The sequence below is a fragment of the Vicia villosa genome, linkage group LG4 (assembly GCF_029867415.1).
Source record: "Vicia villosa cultivar HV-30 ecotype Madison, WI linkage group LG4, Vvil1.0, whole genome shotgun sequence".
Taxonomy (NCBI): Eukaryota; Viridiplantae; Streptophyta; class Magnoliopsida; order Fabales; family Fabaceae; genus Vicia; species Vicia villosa.
This window is the reverse complement of record NC_081183.1, coordinates 177,248,166-177,271,381: the sequence shown is the minus strand read 5'-3', so window position 1 is coordinate 177,271,381 and position 23,216 is coordinate 177,248,166. Positions and strand designations below refer to the sequence as shown.

At 32.9% G+C, this 23,216-nt stretch overlaps 2 protein-coding genes across 3 annotated transcripts; one reads left to right on the top strand and one right to left on the bottom strand.

Annotated features, from left to right (window-relative positions):
- Nucleotides 1-288: 288 nt before the first annotated feature.
- LOC131596100 (rust resistance kinase Lr10-like) lies at nt 289-18,227 on the bottom strand. 2 transcript variants are annotated; one of them, XM_058868661.1, is made up of 5 exons: nt 17,930-18,064; nt 17,289-17,745; nt 3,752-3,784; nt 3,139-3,162; nt 289-2,301 (listed from the first exon to the last, which is right to left on the bottom strand). In XM_058868661.1, exons 2-5 carry the CDS (start codon nt 17,569-17,571, stop codon nt 1,037-1,039), a joined length of 1,605 nt encoding a protein of 534 aa, XP_058724644.1. In that variant the 5' UTR covers nt 17,572-17,745; nt 17,930-18,064; the 3' UTR covers nt 289-1,036. The 2 variants fall into 2 exon arrangements, with proteins under 2 accessions (XP_058724644.1, XP_058724643.1); XM_058868660.1 differs by having other exon boundaries at nt 320-2,301; nt 17,289-18,227.
- A 1,347-nt stretch (nt 18,228-19,574) lies between these two features.
- On the top strand, nt 19,575-21,675 carry LOC131596101 (rust resistance kinase Lr10-like). Its single transcript, XM_058868662.1, has 2 exons — nt 19,575-20,376; nt 20,458-21,675. Exons 1-2 carry the CDS (start codon nt 19,599-19,601, stop codon nt 21,549-21,551), a joined length of 1,872 nt encoding a protein of 623 aa, XP_058724645.1. The 5' UTR covers nt 19,575-19,598; the 3' UTR covers nt 21,552-21,675.
- The last annotated feature ends 1,541 nt before the right edge of the window (nt 21,676-23,216 follow it).

Here is a 23,216-nt window from a genome sequence, read left to right as displayed (position 1 = left end):
TTCAGTTGGACAACGCCATCTCAAAAGCTGGGACGATACAAACCCTGGAGCACAAGACATGTTGTCTTGTCCAATATATGTCGCTGATTCTATTGAAAGTGTCGTTGATCTAGACTTATTAAGCTGTACTATACTGTTTGATAAAGTTCTTCCAATAGAAGCACTTGATATAGGGCTAAACTTTCTCCAATTGAATTGGTCCGAAACAACTTTTGATAGTCGATATTTAGAATATGAGCTGCACAACAAATCAAAGAAGCGCACATCTATTATTTTGGGAATTCAAAGTACAGTCTCCATGACTGCAGCGAGAGAAACATTAGAGTACAATAGTACATGGCACCTGAAGTTTTTTTTAGAAATTTTGGGAATGTCTCTTATAAATCTGATAATATATAGCCCGGTACGTTGCTGTTGGAGATGGTTGGAGGAAGAAAGAATACTAATACAATCATGGGTGAAGAAAATTTCCAAGTTTTGTATCCAGATTGGATCCACAGTTTGCTCAAAGGGAGAGACATACATATTCCAATTGACGAAGAGGTAGATTTTAGAATTATAAAGAAGCTAGCAGTTTTAGGACTTTGGTGCATTCAGTGGCACTCTGCAGATCGTCCGTCTATGAAAACTGTGCTGCAGATGCTACAAAGAGAGGGAGACAAGTTAAAAGTTCCAACCAATCCTTTCAATGCTTCATCTTCGGCTAATACAACTGCAAATACTACTGCAGGATATTTAAATTTAGAACTAGAAGTGATTCAAGAATTAGACTAGCTTAAATAAAATTAACATAATAATTAACACCAAATGATCCAATAATTAACATGAAGAACATATAAGTATCACACTATTTTATCCTATATGGTAATATAATAGTTATCCAATATTTAGCATGAAGAATAAATAGCCCAATATTGATCCTGTATGGTAAAATAGGTCAAATTACCATATACATAAGTTCAGTATAATAGTTATCCAATAGACGGATGTAGAATTACATGAGAAAAAGTGTTTAAGACAGTAGATGCATAAATATTCATGAAATGTTCTCTATTAGAGAATTAGCTTCTATTTCCACAGAATCATAAGAACCACTAGTGTAACCACTTGACATCGTTTGGTCCAAGCTGCTTCTTTGATTGTTTTCAATGGTTTCATTGGGATAAAGAAGTGGCTTTGGAGGCATGTTAAGACTTTCAACATCTCCTTCGAGCATTTCCACGACTTTGTTCATTGAAGGAAGATCATCAGGTTTCAATTGTATGCACCAGAGTGCGACTATGACCATCTTCTTTATCATTTTCTTTTCCTCTTCAGTGGTATCTTCCATTTCTATGTCTTGCTCTTTTTCAACTTGATCATAAATCCATAAAGGAAAGTAAAGTTGGCTGGAATGTTCTGCATGGACATTTAGGTTTTTTCTTTTACTTGCCATTTCCATCAAAAGCATCCCAAAGCTATAAACATCGGCCTTATAAGACACTCCTCCAATATTTTTGTAGAACAATTCTGGAGCCATATATCCAATTGTTCCTCTCGCTGCAGTCATTGTGATGATGCTATTCTCTGCCGGATATAACTTAGCCAATCCAAAGTCAGAGACTTTTGGGATGAAGTTCTCATCAAGAAGAATGTTGTGAGGCTTAATATCAAAATGCAAAATCTTCATTTCACATCCATGATGGAGATAAGCAATTCCACGAGCTACTCCAACTGCTATGTCAAAAATTTGGCTATAGCTTATATTTTTACTCCCTTCTTTAGAGAAAATAAATTTATCAAGAGATCCATTAGGCATGAAATCGTAAACAAGAGCACGTTTTGATCCCTCCGCACAAAATCCAATTAATTGCACCACATTCAAATGATGTATCCTTCCGATGGTTGCTACTTCACTAATAAAGTCTTGTCCATTACCTTTAGACTCACGCAACATCTTGATTGCCACACAAGGTCCACTACGAAGATTTCCTTTAAACACAGTGCCAAAGCCTCCTTCACCTAACTTGTCTTTGAAACCTCTAACCATTTTCTTAATTTCTTTGTATGAATATCCGATGGGATTGAGGTTGTTTTGTTGCTGTAGATATACTTCGATATATTCAAACATTGACAAATGTCTTTTCCTCCGTTTGTATATCAACAAAGCAATAAATAATGTCATCCCAAAGAGAAATCTAGCCACTAAAAACGACGTTAGAGCATATTGTCCTATCAAAACTCTTAAGGGATACTCGCCACTTAACATGTTGGAAATAAAAGGATGTCGGTTGAAGGGTGCTTTTATAGTTTCAAGCAATACTGTAACATAAATCACAAAATAGATAGAGTTAAAACATTATAGACCCATGAGGTGAATCCCCCTTAAAACATTATAATATTGATTAATTCAGATATCTTAAAATTGATATAATTTATAAATTATGATTAATAATAATAAATATTATACTGTATATAATTCTATTCTAATTCTAATTATAAATTAAAAAATAAAACTGATAAAAATTTTCATTATTTTTTGATAAATTTTATATTAATAATTACTAAAATTATAACTAATACATAATAATTATGATTATATAAAAAATAAATACATTAATAATTATTCAACAAAAATTTAAAATAAAAGAGATCAAGTAAAAATAGAATTATTTACTACTCTATTTATATTTTAATATAAATTTCAAATTACATAGTTTTTTAAAATAATAAATAAAAAAACACAAATATAAAAATTATTTTAATAACTAATTATAATAAACAATCATTTATATATAAAATAACTTTTAGCTTTAAAATTGTTTTGGAAATTTTTTTTATAAAATAAATTTTTTTTAACTATAAAATTAAAAAAGAGGATAGTAAAAAAGAAAATAGACCTGTATGAAATAATTGGACCAAAAAAAACATCATGTCATATTCTAGAAATATTTGCATGAAAATCATCTTAAATTCATTTTCTTAAAAAAAGATTATATTTAAGATTTAATTTTTTAGTTGAAATCATAGAATAGTTATAATAATTAATAAAGAAATATATATTTAATCATAGGTAAGAATATGCCTTAAGTTTATGTTTACCGAAGAATTTTCCAATGACCATAAAACCTTTTTTGAATTAGAATGGTAAAAACTCACCTTTCCAGATATATACGATAGAATCTGCAACAAAAAATTGAATTAAATGAGCAAATGTGAGATGATAATAAAATAATAATTCGTACACTAACAAAAATCTAACACCTCTTCTTAAAAAAATAATTCTAACACCTCTTCTTACCAAAATAAATATTACATCTTTTTTAGTTTAAGAATTTTTAATACAAAACTTAAACTTTATGCGGACTAAAGAATTTATTTAAAAATAATATCAGCGTAAAACAATACTACATAGGGTTTAATGGTGATGCACTCTGTAAAAAAGTTTTACACTGTCATCCAATAAAAATATATCATTATGCCATGTCATTTCACTAATTTAAAAATAACAGTATGACTTGGTAGGATACATGGTCGTGATTGGTTGACAGTGTAAAACTTTTTTATACTGTCAGTTCATCACCCTTTTTCTCTATTACCTATCCAATCCATTAAAATTATTATACTTATCATATTATATTGTCATTTTTAAATTAAAAAAAATTGATTTGAAACGTCCTCATATTTTTTCTCTTTTTTCAATAAAAAAACACATTGATGCTGAAATTAAAAAAAATTAAAAGAATAATTAATATTAAATAAGAAATCTTACCTTTAACGAATAAACGCAGCTGGGGCCATATTCCTGGACCATAGAAATATAGAAATGTCACTTTGGTTTTAACATATTGTTATCACATCAATACAATAAAAAAAATACTTTTAAATTTTCATTTACATTAACTATTTATTCTTAATAATATTTATATTCTTATTTTTTGAAATAAATGATATCTTTTAATTTGCTCCATTTACCAAGAGAGATACCTTGGCAAAGAGTGTTTTGGAAGTTCCACCTGTTTATGCCATGATGACTAACCTTCTTCTTAAGGTGTGTCTTATTAATTATTTGTTTTTATTAATTATTTTGTGATATAATAATTAATTAATTATGTGTTTTGTGAACATATGTGTCATATATGCGTTGGATTATTGGATGTGAAAATGATAAAATGATTAATTGGATCTAATAATAATAATAGGATGAGTAAAGGTGGGGTGTGGATTAGTAAGCCCATTAGTGTAAAAATTATGTTGGTAAGAGTTTAACTAAAACAAGAAAATAGAAAGTTACAAGAAGTGAAAGAAAAGAAGATTTCATCTAAGGTAAGGGTGAGTTTTCATATGATTATGGGTTATATAATGTATGTGATGGGTAGTAACATGTGTAGGATTTTGGGATTTTCAATTTCTAGGTTTTGACATTTAGGTTTTGATTTGAATCCATGAAATTGATGATTTAATCATGTTTTGATGTTAGTAATTGATTCTATATGATGATTACATGTTATTATGCTTCTATTTCATGAACTATGGCTGTTTGGATGAGGTTTATGGTGAAAAATCGTGTGAAACATACTCTGTCTGAAGTAGAATTTTTTCTGGTTTTTCATGAACGGGCTTAGCGCGGTGGGGGGCGCATAGTGTGACCTGCTTTGTGAAATTATATATTTTTATGAACTGAATTGGATCATGTATGCTATTGATTTATCATGAACTGTCATGAATTTTCGGAATATGTTTGGATGACTTTTGAGGCAATTCTTCGTATGAACATAACACTTGAATTTTATGTATATGTATGTTGTGAATTGCAATTGTTTGAGATTAACATTGTTGAGCTTTGTTTGCTATATGTTAATTGTGGTGTGTTGGATTAGTGTATGTTATGAATGTGTTTCATGTGTGATTGATAACATGATATATGTATGTTTGTGCAAATGTGAGGTGATCCATATGTGATGAATGGTGTGATATATGTTTGTATAATTAAGATTTGGAGATGATCTTAATTGCATATAACTGTTGGTATTTGCACATGCATTCATTCAACGGGAAAAAGGAGATGTTCGTTAGTTTCGTGGAAACTAGTGACTTGTCCCAAACCTTGGAGATGGGGTTGAAGAGGACGAGCTTATTTTGGTGTTTATTTGCCTGAGGGATGGACGCGGTGATACCACTAAGGATAATAATTGGTATCACATGCATATTACATTAAGTCGCATTTGGAGTCACATGTGTTGATGTGAAATGTGTTTTGGTGTGCTTATGTGATATTTGTGTGAATGGTACTTGGTGATAATTGTGAGTTGATTACTTTGTTAACTTGAATCGTAGAGCTATGTTGTATATGTAAACATGCAAATTATGTGAAAAAGTGTTGAATACTTGAATGTATGAAGTGTGATTAATTCTATGAATGTATGGTGTTATGCATACCCAATTCTTCCACGACCCCCATTTCCTTCTCTTATGAGATTTTATTATTATATATTTCTATAATGATATGAATTCTCACCCTTCTGTTGAAATGATGTTTTGTACAACATCACTCAGGTACTGAGGAGTAGAGGTGCTTGCTTGCAAGGATTTAGTCGTGGAGCTATTCCTTTGTTTATCATATTTCTAGGTAGTGAGTCATGCTCTGGTTATGTAATACGGAGACACGTTTGATTCATGTTGTTTTTAGAGATGTTTGATAAACTGTCTTTATATTTTGGTGTATTCGAGATTATGTGATGTTTGGCCTTGGTGCCTAATGCTTTTATGCATGACTATCTATTATGAGATTATATGATTGGCATCGTTTTGAAATGTTTAAATTATTACGCTGTGATATGCATATGAAACATGAATTTAAATGTGTGTTATGAATATGATCAGGTGCATCTGTGTGTGCATCTGTGTTTTGTTTTGTTTGATTTTGAAATACACGTGACACCCTCTTTTGATATGCATGCTATTTTACTTTGATTATGCAATACATTTGTCATGGGGTTTAGAGAGTGTTACATGTGTTAATGATATTCAGAAGTTGCAACGTGATTTCATCTTGGGTGACACTGACATAAAAAAGCATCATTTTGCTAACATGGAGACTATAACTTTGGCCAAAAATTATGGAGGTCTAGGACTGAAGAGATCTTGAAGTCATGAAGCAGGCTTGCATAATGAAATTAGGATGCAAGTTGCTTAATAATGATGGTGACTTATGGTGAAATGTTTTGAAAGGTAAATATCGTAATTTAAGTATGCATGGAAGTCTGAAGTCCAAGAGTTCAGATTATATTATTTGGAAGGTCGTTGTTAGAACATTACTAAAGCTTTTTGAGACTGGCATTTGGAGGATTGGAGATGATAAATCTATTAATGCTTGGAGTGATAATTGAGTGGAGCTAGGGAAGTTTATAAATGATTTTAATCTGAATATCCCTACTGATCTGATTGGAGCAAAGGTTAGTGATTTGGTGGATGATGATGGTGACTGGAAGTGGCCACTCCTAGAAGATTGTATACCGCATTGTTTAAGACTATGCATCTATGCAATTCCTCCTCCTATGGTGGGACAAGAGGTAGATATGCTACTTGTGGCTAGCAATGAAGATGGTTCCTTTTCTGTTGGAGACATGAATAGAAAAATGAAGTAGGAAAATTAGGGTGAAACAAAACAAAATTTGGAGCAATATTCGGGCGCTGCAATTTCCAAAAAGAGTAAGGATCTTCATTTGGCATCTTAAGCATGATAGACTATTAACTAATTTTAAAAAGAGTAATTGCTGAATTGGTTCTGGTGAATGCAAGGTGTGCGAAAATGTTTGCGAGACAATGATTCATGCTCCTAGAGATTGTAAGTTGGCCAGGAAATCTTGGGATAATTGTGTTTCTCCAAGCCTTTTGAACGAGTTCTTTCAAGCTAATTTGAAAGATTAGATTCTTCTTAATATTAATGCTTCGCCGTATGGTGACATAGATTGGTGCAATTATTGGGCAATTGGTTGTCATACTATTTGGAACTGGAGGAACAAGGATATCCATGTAGAGAATTACACTAGAAATTTCAACACTATCTCTTATATTGGTGATCGGGTGCAAGATTATACGAACGTTGTGATGATGAATAAAAAGGTTATTGATAGGAATCAGGTGGTAAGCATGATCAGATGGAATCCACCGAGAGATTCTTATGTTAAACTTAACGTTGATGGATCACGTGGAGAAGATGACATGGAAAGATGTGGAGGGGTCAATAGGAATACTGAAGGAAGATGGATTTATGGTTTCTCCAAGTTAGTTGGTAAATGAAGTGCCTTTATGGCTGAGATATAGGGGATCTTTGAAGGCCTCAATCTCTTAGTTGCGAGTGGATTTGTGAAAGTTGAGGTAAATGTTTATTCTATAAGAGAAATTTAAGTTATTACCATGTTTGGTAAGAATAAGATTATGAGTTCGTCTTTGGTGCACCAAATTCTTCTTATCTTGGCTGAGCTTGAAGTTGGAGATAACTCACACTTTTAGGGAGGCTAACCTTTGCTTGGACTCCAGCCTTCCATATTACCAAAAAAATTCTTTTTATAACAAAAATTGAAGAAATACTATGGAGAAAGTTATCCTGGTGGAGGAGAGTGACATATGTGTTTATCCTAAAGAAGAGAAACAACTATGGGAAGAAGTTTGGATTTGCAAGGTTCAAGGCGACTGAAAACACTGACTACTTGGAGAGGGATCTTAACAACTGATGGATTATTCTATAAAAGTTAATGGTTAATGTCTCAAGATTCTCAAGAGCCAAAGAATACAAAAGCCAACAACAAGAACGAAAACAACAAGGCAGGAACCAAATAGAAAAATTAAAAACTCTGAGAAGGAGGAATAATCACGAAGCAGACTTAAATTGACAACAGGAGGACTGTATAGGAACGAAGAAGGTGATAAGCAAGGAGCAAGATGGTAATGCAAGGAAGGATTTATCATATGTACATGCAGTAATTAGACAATAAGCTCAAAGGCATCATGAACCTCAAAGGGAAATTCAAATGAAAAGTGGAAAGGTTTGACATATAAGTAAAAAATAGAAGATGAAACCTGGTTAAAAAATGAATTTGTGGGGACCATGTACATACTAGATGATATTATAGGACTACAAGGAAAATTCATGGAAGCAAGAATCTACTCTATCTCCACTAGATATATAGGAGGCAAAAATTATTTATGGGGGCTTAAACGAAAAATGAAAGTATGCATGAGTTGATAAAGGAAGAGGAAACAACACCATGAAGATGGTGTAACATTATTTCTCAATGGATTCTGACATACCCTAAAATTTTCCCACTATAGTTCAAGACAATTTGTCTCCTCATACTCAAGTATTCTCAATTGCCCAAGAGTATTCAAGGTTTCCACCAGATAAAAGCTTCTCCTAAGTGACTGGCCAAAATTAGGGTTTTGATTCTTTTCAAGGAAACTGAGCTTCTAGGGCCTCAAATGGACTTCATGGTATCTTATAAGACCCAGGGTATCCTCATACCAAGTTTCAAGTTTTGATTCACAAGATTTCCCAGTCAATTCCTCAAAAAGTACGTAAACTCAACTTTAACTAGCCATAAGTCTCTCATACTTTATTAGAAATTCCTCAACCAAAGCTCATTTTCAAGGAAATTCAGTTCTCTACAACTTTGATGTTGGGTCCAAGACTAAAAAATGCACCATATGAGATATATGAGCCAAAACATTACAGGTCCTTCAAGAAACTCGCAAAAAGCTGTTTTTTGTCAGGAGCCATATCTTCAGGATAAAATTATCAAATGTAAAAAAGGTCTCAAAGTGGCTTGTAGAAGACATCTTGAGTTTTCCAAAAAGCATAAGAACATATTCATAGGATAAAAATTGAGTGAGTTATGACTGTCATAAGTTGGGAAAATTTGAGGAAAAGCATATGAAAGCACAAGTGAGGAATTTTGAATCTTTTGAATAATGGGCTTATAAGTTTGGACTTTTCACGTAATAATAAGTTCATTAAAGGCCCAAATACTATTTGATATTTATTTTATGGTTTTATTATATTTATTTTTGAATATATTTACTTAAATTCAATATAAATAAAAAAATCTAAAATAAATCAAATTAATTCATACAAAACATCCCCATTCATTAAATCAAATCCAAAATCACCATCAAAGAGCTATAACACGTGAATAAGATTGGAGCAAAAATAGATTGGAGCAAAAATGGAAAGTTTAGAATCAAGAATCAAATCAATCTTTTTCTTCAATCAACATTTGATTTCTTTCCAAATCATTTTGACCTAATTCATCCCACATATATAAACACAACATGGCAGTCTTAAAAGGGATGAAAAAATTGCAAGACCTAGCCTCAAAAACAAGTTCCAAACTTCCAAAGTTTCAAAGACAAGGGCAAGTCGAAAGTTCCCTACACATCCACTCTACAGATCAAATTCTCGTTCCATTCAATTCACAAGGTGTTATAGAGTAAGTGTGAATGAATTACATCACGTAACCATACCAAAAATTTGTGTTCTATGATTCACATATTCATACATTTTTGTTAATTTCGTATCTCATTATTTAGTGTATTTCAATACGAGCTAACAGTTTCTTTGAGGTCTTGGCATGTTTTAGAGAAGGTATGGATCAATGGTTGGGAGTTATAACATGTAAAACCTTGTCCACCATTGTTAGGGCATAACAAGAATGGAGTTTCGTTCTCATACATCCAGCCTGTTTCAATCCAAACGGACGACACCACTGTGTTCGCAACCATCCCTTTAGTGGATCTGGTTGCCTTTTAACATTGTTTGGTTCATACTCCTTATTGTTTCAAATCGCAGGTATGGTGAAAAGGAACCTGCAGAAAAATACGCAGGTAAATCCGTGGCAGAAATCCCAGAAAAAATCGCAGGTGCCAATGGAGAATAAGATGAATAGTGGTGTTGAAAACGCTGGCCCCACGCTTGACCACACAATTGGCTGGTCAAAAATTCTTTTTCTCTTCCCATCCACCCTTGGTCGGTCAACGGGTCTCCCCTCTTCTATCCACTTGTGATTGGTTGCTAGTACAACATATGGGGCCCAGTCGGAGCTTTTTGATTGACTTTTTTCCATTAATAGTTATTTTCATATATTATATTCGTTTGGTGTTTATGTTTCAACAACAAAACACAGCGCGATTGGCCAGAAGGAGGTGTTGGTGACCCAAGGGACCTGGGCTCGATCCCAACGTCCCACATGTTATTTTCTTTTCTTTTTTGTTTGTTCGTGTTCCTGCAGATCCAATGCATCCTGCCCCATGCTTCCCACGACGCACTCCCCATCTACGCCATCATATCATGCTAGAGTTGGATCTAACGTTCCTGAACATGCAGTTCCATCATGGACCCTCAGAACCTTGCCACACTGGATCCAGCGCTGTATTTCCTAATTTTTTTTTACACTTCTTTTCTTTTTAATTTCTTTTTCTATATTAACTACTGACTTTTTTTAATGCTAATAAATAATTAACCCATTAAATTTTAGAATTAGGTTTTTTCATCACAAAATTAATTTTATAATTATACTAATTAATTTGTTTAAATCATAAAAAATACCAAAATTGTTTTGTCTCTTTTTTTTATCTTATAATTAATTAGTGAAATTAGGATTTAGGTTAATGATTAGGTTAAGATGTAATTAGACATGAGTTTTAATCAATTATATTTTTTGGTACATATTTTAATTAAATAAGTAATTAGGATTAATTTTAATTAATTAGTAATTAGGTTAAAAAATAGTTTTTATAACCTTAATTTTTCCCTAACCCTAACTTTTCCAACTCTAATTTCTCCCGAATTCTCTTCTCATCTCTAAACTCCTTTGAATGTCGCGTGATTGATTATTTATTTATTTAATTTCCTGTTATTTAAATATTAGAAATCGATGTATAGGTTGCAAGGTTATTTTTGTAATAGCATAGGACATTATTTTTCTGCTCTTTACTTTCCGCACCATATAACTGCGATATACTTGTTAGATGTATGGCTAATAGGATTGCATGACAAGACTAAGTAATTGAAACATTAGCTCGCTAATTTCAAATATTAAATATCTGAACATAACACACTCCTTTTTTCTGTTCACACACTCACCTCCAGGGTTTCCCCTCTTATGCTGCCTTTCGAAAAATAATAGTCAAGTCCCTCAAGCATAGGAATGCCTTAGCCTATGCTGCCTTCGATTCAAAATCACCATGTCCCTCCAATTTAAAGATCACAGTCCCTTCGACGTCGCCTTCGATATAAATGATCTTGTCCCTCGATTAAATGGTGATAATCCCTTAGATGGCTAAGGTATCCTTACTGGTTGCCTTTATGACTATTCATATCTCATAGGACTTCCTACCCTGTTTATGGTATGGATATCCCCTATGACGATTCGATGACCCTTTGATGACCCGCACATCCAATGTATAGGACTACCTACTTTCATATGGTATGGATAGTACTATCGTTCAAGGAAAGTCTTTAGAATAGGAAAGACCTTACGAACTTAGGGTAGGTAACTCTTAAGTGCTTGCTTACAAACAAATCAAATGCTTTTCACATCTCGTTTTCTAACGTTGTCTTTTTAGACATTTTCAAAACAAATTGTTTTTCTAAACACACACAACACTTTCAAACATTTCAAACAAACAAGTGAGCTAAGCAACTAAGAGCCCGTAGATAACTACAGATGAAAAGGGTGCTTACACCCTCCCTTTTCATAACCTACCCCCTGAACTCAATCTCTTTTCAAAGAAGATCTTTCCTGTTCTTTTATAACTTTCCTAATTGGATAAAATAAAAGTCGGTGCCGAATCTTGCTCACCGCAACATTGTTTGAGAAAAATAAAGTCAGTTCTCCCACCGTGTTACAGACTCCAAACCAAACACTTGGAGAGAGATTATGTTGGATTTGTATACATGGTATCCCCTTAAATGCTTGGAGAGAAGACTTTTTCAAACTTGTTACTCCCTCCGTCTCATAATTAGTGTCTCATTTGTACTTTTTCCATGTCTCAAAATAAATGTCTCTTTAGAATACCAATGCAACATTTATTATTTTTTTCCACTACTATACCCCTATATATTAACTTTCACGTTTTTCAACAACTCCACTACCTATAATAAATAAGGGTACTTTAGTAAATAACATTAATTTTATCATGAAAATCATCACATCTAATCATTTTCTTAAGAACCACGCAAAACTCAAATAAGACATTTATTATGAGACGGAGGGAGTATTAATAAGATTAGATCCTACATGCGGCAAGATGCTTCTACTATTTACAAAGATAGATTGGATATGGCACGTGTCTTGATTAGAACTATGTTAATAGTGACCAATTAGAATCATGGAGGATGCTCTTGCGCATCCTTTTCCTGTGCAAGGAAGACATACAATATTATAAAATGAGAGCAATTCGTATTCATATGACACAATAATTACAACATCAAGTAATGAACTAGATGAGAGAGATATTGCTGAATCTCGAGGACAATGGGATGATTTTGAACCAAGAGCATCCAAGGTTGATTATGATGATGTGGCATTAATTATTAAGTTGTCAGACAAAGGATTAATGGCGACACATTGGGTGGAGGGAGAAATAAATGAATTGCACTCAATAAAAATGCTTGAGAGAGAAACGTGTGAAAACCTGTCTAGGAATTGTGTTGAAAAGGAATATTCAATGTAGATATCCATGGTCAGGAAAAGAGAATGTTGTTGGAAACATCATTTGAGGGGGCCTAATCTAAGGAGGCCCAAGACAACAATAATAACATTGACCCAAGCGGAATCCAACCCATATCAGGAAAAGCAACTCAAGGGTTTGGCATGAGGGATTCAGATTCAACAAGCAAAAATCTTCCTAAGGTCCAAGCAATGAATCATGTAGAACAAAATACAATAGAACCCGAGGCAAAGGATGTAAATCCCAAATCGAAAGATGATAAAAAATTTGAAGCTTGCAATCAAGTGGAAGAAATCTAAATTAATGTTGGTTATCAAAGGAAGGCAACAAGTCGAGGAGCATCTGTGGAGGTCCTTAGAGTTTCAAAATTAATCTCTCTTTAAGAAGAACCATCGAAACCTAATCAAATGTATAAAAAAAAGAAGGAAAAGAGGAAGAAAAGGTGTAACTGCACAAGAAACAGGCCCAAAGGGCCCCCTCAATATCAAGTGATTATATCTTAGATATAAACATAAATTGGAGAAATAGGGTCATAAAACATGGTGAAGTTGTTGAAGCAGCTGAAGGAGTGTGAGGCTTTGGTAAAGAGGTATGGCTAGTAAAAACTAGTGAAGATGATGAGGTTCTATAAGAATTATTTAATTTAGAGGAAAGAGATAGAAAAGCATCTACGATCCAAAACATGGAGATGACATGAGATCCATAATCTTCGGATCTTCGGCCATACCATAGAGAATTCTATAATTATGTTGTGATTTTGTTTTTCAATGTGAGAGTCCTTGGAGGAATTGCATAGAAGATTGGAGTTCAAGCCCTTATATGAAAACATAAACCTACTGTAATATGTATTCAAGAATCAAAATTATAATATTTTAATGAATTTGAGTGTAAAAGTCTTTGGGGGAACCAATGAGTTTTGATTTTCTTTCAAGCCTGCTGTCATTCGTTCGGGGGGTCTAATCACAATTTAGGACTCAAGTGTTCTATATGTATCTAATTCGTATTTGGGGGAGTCACTTTGAATGTGTTGAAGGGGAAGAATATGTTAATTTTAAATGTCTATGCTCCATGCGAAGCAAACAAGAAGAAATATCTTTGGGAAGAGATACTGACGTTTTTGAGCCAAAAAAAATTTAAGAGATGGTTCATAGCGGAGGATCTCAATTTGATTAGAAACAAGTGAGAAGTAAAATCTAAGTCACCTTACCAACGTCATGGCGAAATGACGCAGTTCGACGAGTTCATAGTTGAATTGGAGGCTTTTGACTTGTCTCTAATAGGTCGGAGATTTACTTGGTATCAAGAAATATGTGGATCAATGAGCCGTATTGAAAAATTCTTAATTTCGAAAGATTGGTTATCCTCGTGGACAGATTCTTCACGATGAGAGTTAGAAAGAGAACTATCAGACCATTGTCATATTATCTTAAAGTGTATATTTTAGGATTGAGGGCCCCAACCCTTTAATATTCTAAAATGATGGAGTATAGACGATGGGTATAGCAAAATGGTTAAAGAATTGTGGGGTGAACTGATCTCGAAGGGTAGTGGGATATGTGCTTAAGGAGAAATTAAAGGATATGAAGCAGGGGCTTAGGGAGTGGCATAAAAACACTGTCAAAATCTAGAAGAAATAGAAAGGCTTGAATTAAAAGGTGGGGACTCAGAACTATCGGAGGAAGAAATCAGGTTAATGCGAAAATGTAACGCCAAGCTCTTTCAACTCCCAAATTTGCATAACATCATCTTACATAACACGTTTAGACAAAAATGGATAGAAGAGGGTGACTCAAACCTAAATTTCTTTCGCTGGTGCATTAATTCAAGAAGAAGGGTGAATGAAATCAGCAGTTTGGAATTAGAGGGTGCAAGGGTGTCAACAACCACAAAATTGAAAAATGGAATCTGCCAACATTTCAAAAAATCACTTCAGGAACAAAGACAAAAATATTATCTCAATGGAGAATTTTACTTTCAAGAATATCTCTATAGAAGATAATAGGACTCTCGATTCAGAATTGTTGGGAAAAAAATTAAATCGATAGTGTGAGAGTGTGAAGACTCAAAAAGCTCGGGTCCAGATGGAATCACCTTTGACTTTATAAAAGAGATTTAGGAATGCATTAAAGGATATTTCATAAGATTCTTATCGGAATTCTGTGAGCATGGCCGAATTTTGAAAGGAATGAATAACTCGTTCATCAGTCTAGTTCTAGAAAAAGATAGCCCTCAAAGAGTAAGAAATTTTTGTTCGATTTCTCTCATCGGATGCATGTATAAGGTACAATCTAAGTTTCTAGCAAATAGGTTGCAGATGAATTTTCAAGATAAAATTTCATGCTAATGGTTTAATGGAAATATTTAAAGCAAGGTTAGTAGCCAAAGACTATAATCAAATTAAACATTCAGAGTACCTTGACACTTAGTCACAAGTGCTAAATTATCAACTGTTAGACTGGTTTTCCCTCTTACCTCCATCAATAACTGGTCCATACATCAATTAGATGTCAATAATGTATTTCTTCACGGTGAACACAAAAAATATGTGTACATGGTCATTCCTCCTTGCATTAAAACATCCAAACTAAACTAAGTGTGTAAACTTAAAAAGTCATTCTATGACCTTAAGAAAGCTACTAGGAAGTGGTATGAAAACCTTACATCATTCTCCTTGATAATGATTACATTCAAGCCAATGTTGATCATTCATTATTCACCAAGAAATACACAGTCATTTAGTCTACTATTAGTATATATTGATGATATAATAATTGTTGGGAACTCTTTGAAACAATTTCACAAGATCAAAGCAATTTTACATCACTAGTTCAAAATAAAAAAACCTTGGCAAACTGAAATATTTTCTGGACTTGGAAGTTGCTCACTCCAAAAAAAGGTATCTCCTTATGCCAAAGTAAATATTTCTAAGATCTAATATCTAACATAAGTTTTCTTGGTTCTAAACCACTTAGCACACATGCATATTCTTCTATTAAGCTTATTCAAGATAATGGCCATGCATACAATGACATCCCAAGCTATAGAAGGTTAGTTGGCCACTTGCTTTACCTAACCACTACAAGACCTAACACCACCTTCATCACTCAACAATCAAGCCAATTTCTTAACAAACCATCTACAATCCACTTTAATGCGGCTACAAGGATCCTTTGATACTAGTTGAAGCAATGCACTGCTCGAGGTCTGCTGTTTCGACGAGATTCTTCACTTAATCTCATTGGATTCTCTAATGCTAATTGGAAAGGATATGAAGAAACCAGAAGATCAATCTTAGGCCAATGTTACTTATGAAAATCTTTGATTTCATGGTGCATGAAGAAACAATTAGTTGTATCCAAGCCTTCATCAGAAGCTGAATATCGCGCCTTAGCTAATGCAACTAGTGAATTACAATAGTCTATCTATTTGCTTGAAGACATCGAGATTTCATCAACCAAATCACCAATTCTCTGTTGTGACAATCTAAGTGTTATTCACATAGCTGCAAACCATGTGTTTCATGAACGTACCAAACACTTAGAAATTGATTGTCATCTTGTTCTAGAAACACTTCAAATTGGTTTACTCAAATTGTTGCACATGCCTTCCAAGAATCAAGCAACTAATTTCTTCACTAAATCTCTTCTATCTCAAACATTTCATACGCTTTTATCTAAGTTGACGATGATGAATATCTATCCCCTACTTGTGGGGAGGATAACATATAATGAAGATGGAAAAGAAGTTACAAGTTAGTTAGATCAATAACTAACTTGCAATGTAAACTTTTCTCGTTTAGAAAGTTAGTTAGTGGATTGTTATGTAAACTTTCCGTAAAGTTAAATAGAAAGTTAGTTAGTAGATTGTTATGTAAACTTTCCTTAGGAGTTAGTTAGTAATATTTATCCAATTTATTCATTCCTAGCTTATAGAATATGCACCATACTTCATCTATAATATAGCCTTTGTCATTCATCATTCAATTTAATAAAGTGATGCTTATCATGCTTTGTTCATATTAAAATTGTTTAATTAAAAATAATTTTGTCCTTTTAAAGAAACTCTGTTGGCAGCTCTATAAGAATTAGTGGTGGCAAACAGGTATGTCCGTTCTGTTTTGACCTGTCCTGCATAAGTCTGCGAAAAAATGGAACGGGACGAGTATACTTAAGAGTGCGGGTCGAAAATCTTGCTCCGTCCCGCGAAAAAGTGAGGGCGGAGCGGGGAAGGTCTGCGTGCATTAACCTTTTAGGCCTAAAAATAGTAAAATTTTATGAAAAAAATTGATGCGCGCAAAAGTCCATGAAAAAATGGGACGGAGCAGGGCAGACACATTAAAGGGAGCATGCCTAAAACCTTGTCTCGTCCCACAAAAATACGGACAAAACAGATATGTTTGACGGGCAGGGCCCGTTTTACCACCCCGAATAAAAATTTATAACATCTCATTTTAAATGATGAAATTCTAGCCACTAAATTATTTAATCAAATAAAATATAATTAATATTATTTTATTCAAGGTGAATGGAGATATTATTTTCCCTTATAATAAAAATCAAATTGAGTGGAGTAATACTTACCACAATTATTCATCCATTCCCATCGGATATTACTGCAGTCGACATCGGCATAGCATTGAAGTTTGTCGGAGGTAGCGTTGAAGGAACAATAATTTGATTCTCCGCAGCTATTATTACAGGCAAGATCCAACCAAGAAATCTCAAATCCATAGACTAAGGCCTTGTGCATATCAACATAGGAAAGTAGTTGATGATTTCTTTGCAAACTCAGCCAAGAAGTGGGAGTAACCAATATTACATGACAACCAACTTGAAAATCTTGAGCGATTAAATCACCGGCCATGGCATAAATATAATAGCCTTTGTTGGAGTTCCAATTGAGGCAGGAAGTTGTATCAACATATTTAGGATTGTTTGTCACTTGATGGCTACAATTCAAGTAAACTATATGCTCAAAAAGAAGGCTGCCATCACGAAATAACGAGGCTTGGTATGGATCCGTGCAGTATTGGCGGTCCTGATAAGTTTCACAGAAATCAGATTGAGACAAGAAATAGAGAGGAAGGGAAGAGCAGGTATCTTGTTGAACTCTCGGATCAACAAGTCTGATTGTGATGTTATTGTAGTTGATGGACTGCACATGATATTTTGCAGCGAACAAATTAGAAGTTGTTACATTATTTTCACATGATAGCTCATACCTGCTGTCTCCGCAGTGTTTTGGGTCATCTTTCAACCGAAAAGGGTAACTTATGTTTGATATTTTGCCACAAGATGAGGGTGGACAAGTATTCTCAGGCGCTCTTGTTGTACTGCTGCTGCTACCTCGATGAAACAACAGTAACAAAATCACTCTCGCCCACCACATAATAGCCAAACTGTTTTCGATTGGAAACTTGTGTGCTTTCTATGTTTAGATTTTCGTGTCTATAAGCAAAGCAATGACGTTGTAATCACGGCAGACAAATCCGTAATAACTACTCCCTCAATTCCACAATAAGTGAGACACTCCACAATAAGTGAGACAGTCCAGTATTTTACGTATATTAAAAAAAGTGTATAAAAATAAGAGACAAAAAAATATTTTTTCTATAATATTCTTATCATCTATTGAGAATGATAAAAATTTTATTAATCAACGAGTAGAATTAAAAAAAATGTATTGAAAATCAAAATTGATTATTCATTTTGAAACATCATTTTATTCTAAATAAGTTACTTATTATTGGACGGATTGAGTACCGTCTTTCTCTTCAAAATAATTTTTAAAAATAAATTAAAAAATTGATTTGAATATTAAATTTATTAATTATTAATTATTTATATAATTTTATAAATTTATTTTTAAGAGATAATTTTTTTAAATATTTGTGTAAATAATATTTGGTGAAAACTTCATATATAAAAAATAAAAATATCAAGTACTAGTACGTATAAAACTATTTTATATTATAATTTATAAGTGTATATCCATTAAACTTCTTATTTATATGTAATGAATACTCGTTTACAAATGTGTATTATGAGAATATATAAAGAAATAATACTCCCCGTTCCAAAATAAAAATAAGTTTCACATTTAAAAAAAAAATTGTCTCAAAATACTTGTCACTTTATATTAACAATGCAATTTTATATTTAATCTTTCATTTGTACTTTCTAATAAATACTTTTAATTTAGTGTTTTCTCACCTAACATTAATGTTAATTTGAATACACCAATAATTAATCAGGATAATTTAGTAAAGTCACTATTCTCGCTCTTTCATTTATTACTGTTTTTTAAACTGTGTGAAATGTTCAATTGCGACAAATAATATATAACTGAGGGAGGACTAAATACTCACCCACAATATTAAGATCGAATTCAGATGATATTCAACTATATAACAGTATATATTGACTTTTATTATATATTCTATATAATACTTCATGTAATATTAATTCAACTTTAAATTTCGGTTTACATAACAAACTATAAAATAATTATATAAAAATCAAAATACTATTATTTTGGAGTTTTGAAATGTTTATCTATATTTATTAACTTTTGCGGACTCTTCTGTAATGATTTTTTTTGCTGACTCTTCTTTATTGTCCTCATATTAAAATAATTTATTCAAGTTTGTTTTATATAATCTTAAAAAAAACAATAAATAATAATTTACAATATCTATTTTTTCTGTATTTTATTTATCATTTTGTTTTTAATTTATAATATCTATTTACTGTTCCATTTATTTCAATATAAATGTTATAATTTTTGTCGGTACCTATTAATTGAAGCATAAAATTAAAAAATGACTTTGCATAAAATAATTGTATCTGTAAAAAGGAGCACCATTCTTATCACATTCTTTAGCTGAAAAAATGGCTTTGCATAACATTTGGATGACAGGAGCAGCACATGGTAGTTTGATGATGCTACTTCTGATGCTCATGCTTACTATCAATAATGGAAGCAGTATTGATGAGTGTAGAGAGATGTCTTGTGGACAAGACGAACCCATAATTCGATTTCCCTTCCAGCTCGTTGATGAATCATCGCAAGATCAATGTCTTTATCCTGAATTCTGTCTATATTGTACTCATTACAAGGAAACCATGCTTTCACTCCCTACCACTTCAGGTCCAATCAAATTCCTTGTCGATGTCATCGACTACGAATCAAACCAAATTTCAGTTCGGGACCCGGAAAATTGCATGCTCAAAATAATTCTGAAACTAAACAATTCACCATTTCTACCTTACCGATTTTATCCAGTATCAGAAACAGAAACAACAGAAGTTTCTTTCTTCAATTGCTCTTCAGCAAGGAAACAGCACTTGAGAAACTATAACCAGATATATCCTGAATCACAAAATATGATCACCTGTCCAATTTACGTTTCTGAGTCTTCCGAAAGTGTCCTCAAATTGGACCTTACATCATGTATCAAGATACCCAACTTGTCAATCCCGCAGTCATACCTGCTCGATAATTTTCTTTACTTGGGTTGGCTCGAACAAAACTGTACAGAGTGCGAAGTGAAGGGAATGAGATGCAAATGGAAGAACAACGGCACCAAAGGCGAAACTGAATGTTTTGATTGCAAAAGGAAACGTAAAACAATTCAAATTCCAAGATCTCTTGTATACTCTGCTACAGGTTAGACTTTTTTTTATGTTATTCTTTGTTGATTTATGTTGGAACATAATTTTATTTGACACTTATAACATGTTTTTCTAGGTTCAATTCTTTTGGGGCTGATTCTCATTGCATTGTTTAAAATATTTCTCTATTTTAAGAAGAAAGAAGAGGATCAAATTAGAGTTGATAAATTTTTAGAGGATTATAGAGCACAAAAGCCGGCTAGATTTTCCTATGCTGATTTAAAAAGAATTACCAATGGGTTTAAAGAAAAACTTGGACAAGGAGCTCACGGAACTGTGTTTAAAGGAAAACTTTCAACTGAGATTCTTGTGGCTGTGAAGATACTCAACGGTACTCAAGGAGAAGGAAAAGAGTTCATCAATGAAGTAGGAATTATGGGCAAAATCCACCACATCAACGTAGTTCGTTTGATTGGCTTTTGCGCCGATGGAATCCACCGTGCTCTGGTTTACAATTTGTTTTCAAATGGTTCGCTACAAAGTTTCATATTTTCAACGGAAAACAAAGATCATTTCATGGGATGGGAGAAACTGCACCAAATTGGTATTGGCATTGCCAAAGGAATTGAGTATCTTCATCAGGGTTGTAGTCATCCAATCATTCACTTTGACATCAATCCTCACAATGTTTTACTAGATGACTCTTTTACTCCAAAGATTTCGGATTTTGGTCTCGCAAAGTTATGTTCCAAGAATGTTAGTGCTGTGTCCATGACAGCGGCTAAGGGAACCTTTGGATACATGGCGCCAGAAGTTCTGTCAAGAAATTTTGGGAATGTGTCTCTAAAATCAGATATTTACAGTTATGGAATGTTGTTGTTAGAAATGGTTGGAGGAAGGAAGAATATAGATACATCATCTGCCGAAAATGTCGATGTGTTGTACCCAGAATGGATACACAATTTATTGGAAGGAGATGTACATATTGATATTGAGAATGAAGTTGATTTTAAAATTGCAAAGAAACTTGAAATTGTTGGACTTTGGTGCATTCAATGGCAACCAATAAATCGTCCATCAATAAAAGCTGTTGTGCAAATGTTGGAAACAAGAGATGATAGGCAGCTAATTGTACCTCCTAATCCTTTCCAATCAACGACTTCCATGACCACTAATGAAAAAAGCACTTTGGCAAGAAGAACTTTTCAAATGGAAATAATTCAGGAATAAGGGAGCACAACCATTTGTTAAGTCTCTTATCATTGAAAAGAACTGAGCATTTTAATTTGTAAAAATATAGAAGTTATGTTTAAGTGCGTAGTAGGCTTAAACATTATTGCATGAAAAATAATTTCTGTATCAATTTTATTTTATCCAAATTGTCTCACTTCTCTTCCTTCGCCCTCAACATCAATTTTTTTAAAATTATTCTCTCAACTTTTAGTGCCTTTCCATCACTTGACTTTAACATGTTTTTGCTACACTACTATAAATAACCTCATTTTATTTTATACGTGAAGGGTATATAACTTCAGTTACACAAGTGAGGTAACAAAAAACAACATGAAAATATCTCACTTTATTCTTGGAATTTTGAATAATATGATCCCAACAGCTGCAGTTTTTAGATTTTCAAAATTGAAAAGGCATGACAATTTTCACCTCGATTTTTAATAATAACCGAGATAAATACATATGGTTTTCCTTAACCTATTTTTTCTTCTTTTTAATATGCAAAATATTAAATTTGTTACAAATTCTGAATCTTCCTCCCCTTTATCAACAACAACAACAAAATCAATAAAATCTTTATACATTAAATTTCAACTACAACAACAAAAAACAAAATCATGAAAATCTTTATACATTACATTTCAACTACAATAACAAAATAAAACAAAATCAATAGAATTGTTTAACATTAAATCTTAACAACAACAACAACAACAACAACAACAACAACAACAACAACAACAATAACAACAATAAAATTAATATAATCTTTAAACAACAACAACAGCAGCAGCAGCAGCCGCAACAACAACAACCACAACAACAACAACAACAACAATAATAACTAACATTACCAAGTTGCATACATGTTTTTCTAACTAACATTAAACATTTTTAACAAGTAATTACAAGAGAAGATATTACATTAATGAACTAACCTTAAAATATTTTCCTTCTCTTGAAATTCATCCTAGAGAATGATGTTGTACTTCATGCAACTTCTTTCATTATCATTATTTTCATTATGTTAAGTTTACATGTTAGGACTTTGCTTCTAAGATGGATCGTTGTGGCATTTATGTTTTAATTGGCCGGCAAGGGTTTCATGTGGATCATTGATTTCTCATGTGGATTGATGAGTTGACAATGTCTTGACCATTGTTATTTTATAAATGGACGACAAGGATTCATTGCTTGATTAAAATGCGCTAATAAAATTAAAAGACGCTACTTTTCCCTTCGGTTTTCAAAATAATTGAGGTAATAGTTCATAAAAAATTTAAGTAATTTATTAAATATGTTAAAATGCAGTTACTAAGATTCAAAGTGGGGGTTGATCATAACTTGATCAACAAAGATTACTTTCAAAAAGGCTTCCACTGAGCGATGAGTCTCAAATTGACTTCTTTGGGATTACTCCCTCGAGATCAAAATGACCCTAGCAGAGTCTCCACTTTTCTACAGCGGTGAAATTTGTAAGACTAAATCCATTGATTGACTTAGCTCATATATTTTAACACAGTTTCCACCGCACTTTATTGTTTTCAAAGAAAATGGGAGAAAGAGCGAAATAAAACCCACCGAAGTTTTAAAAATCAAAACTAATAAACTTATCAGAGATTTGGGTACGGAGAGTTTGTTATGCAAGGGGAAAGTTTTAAG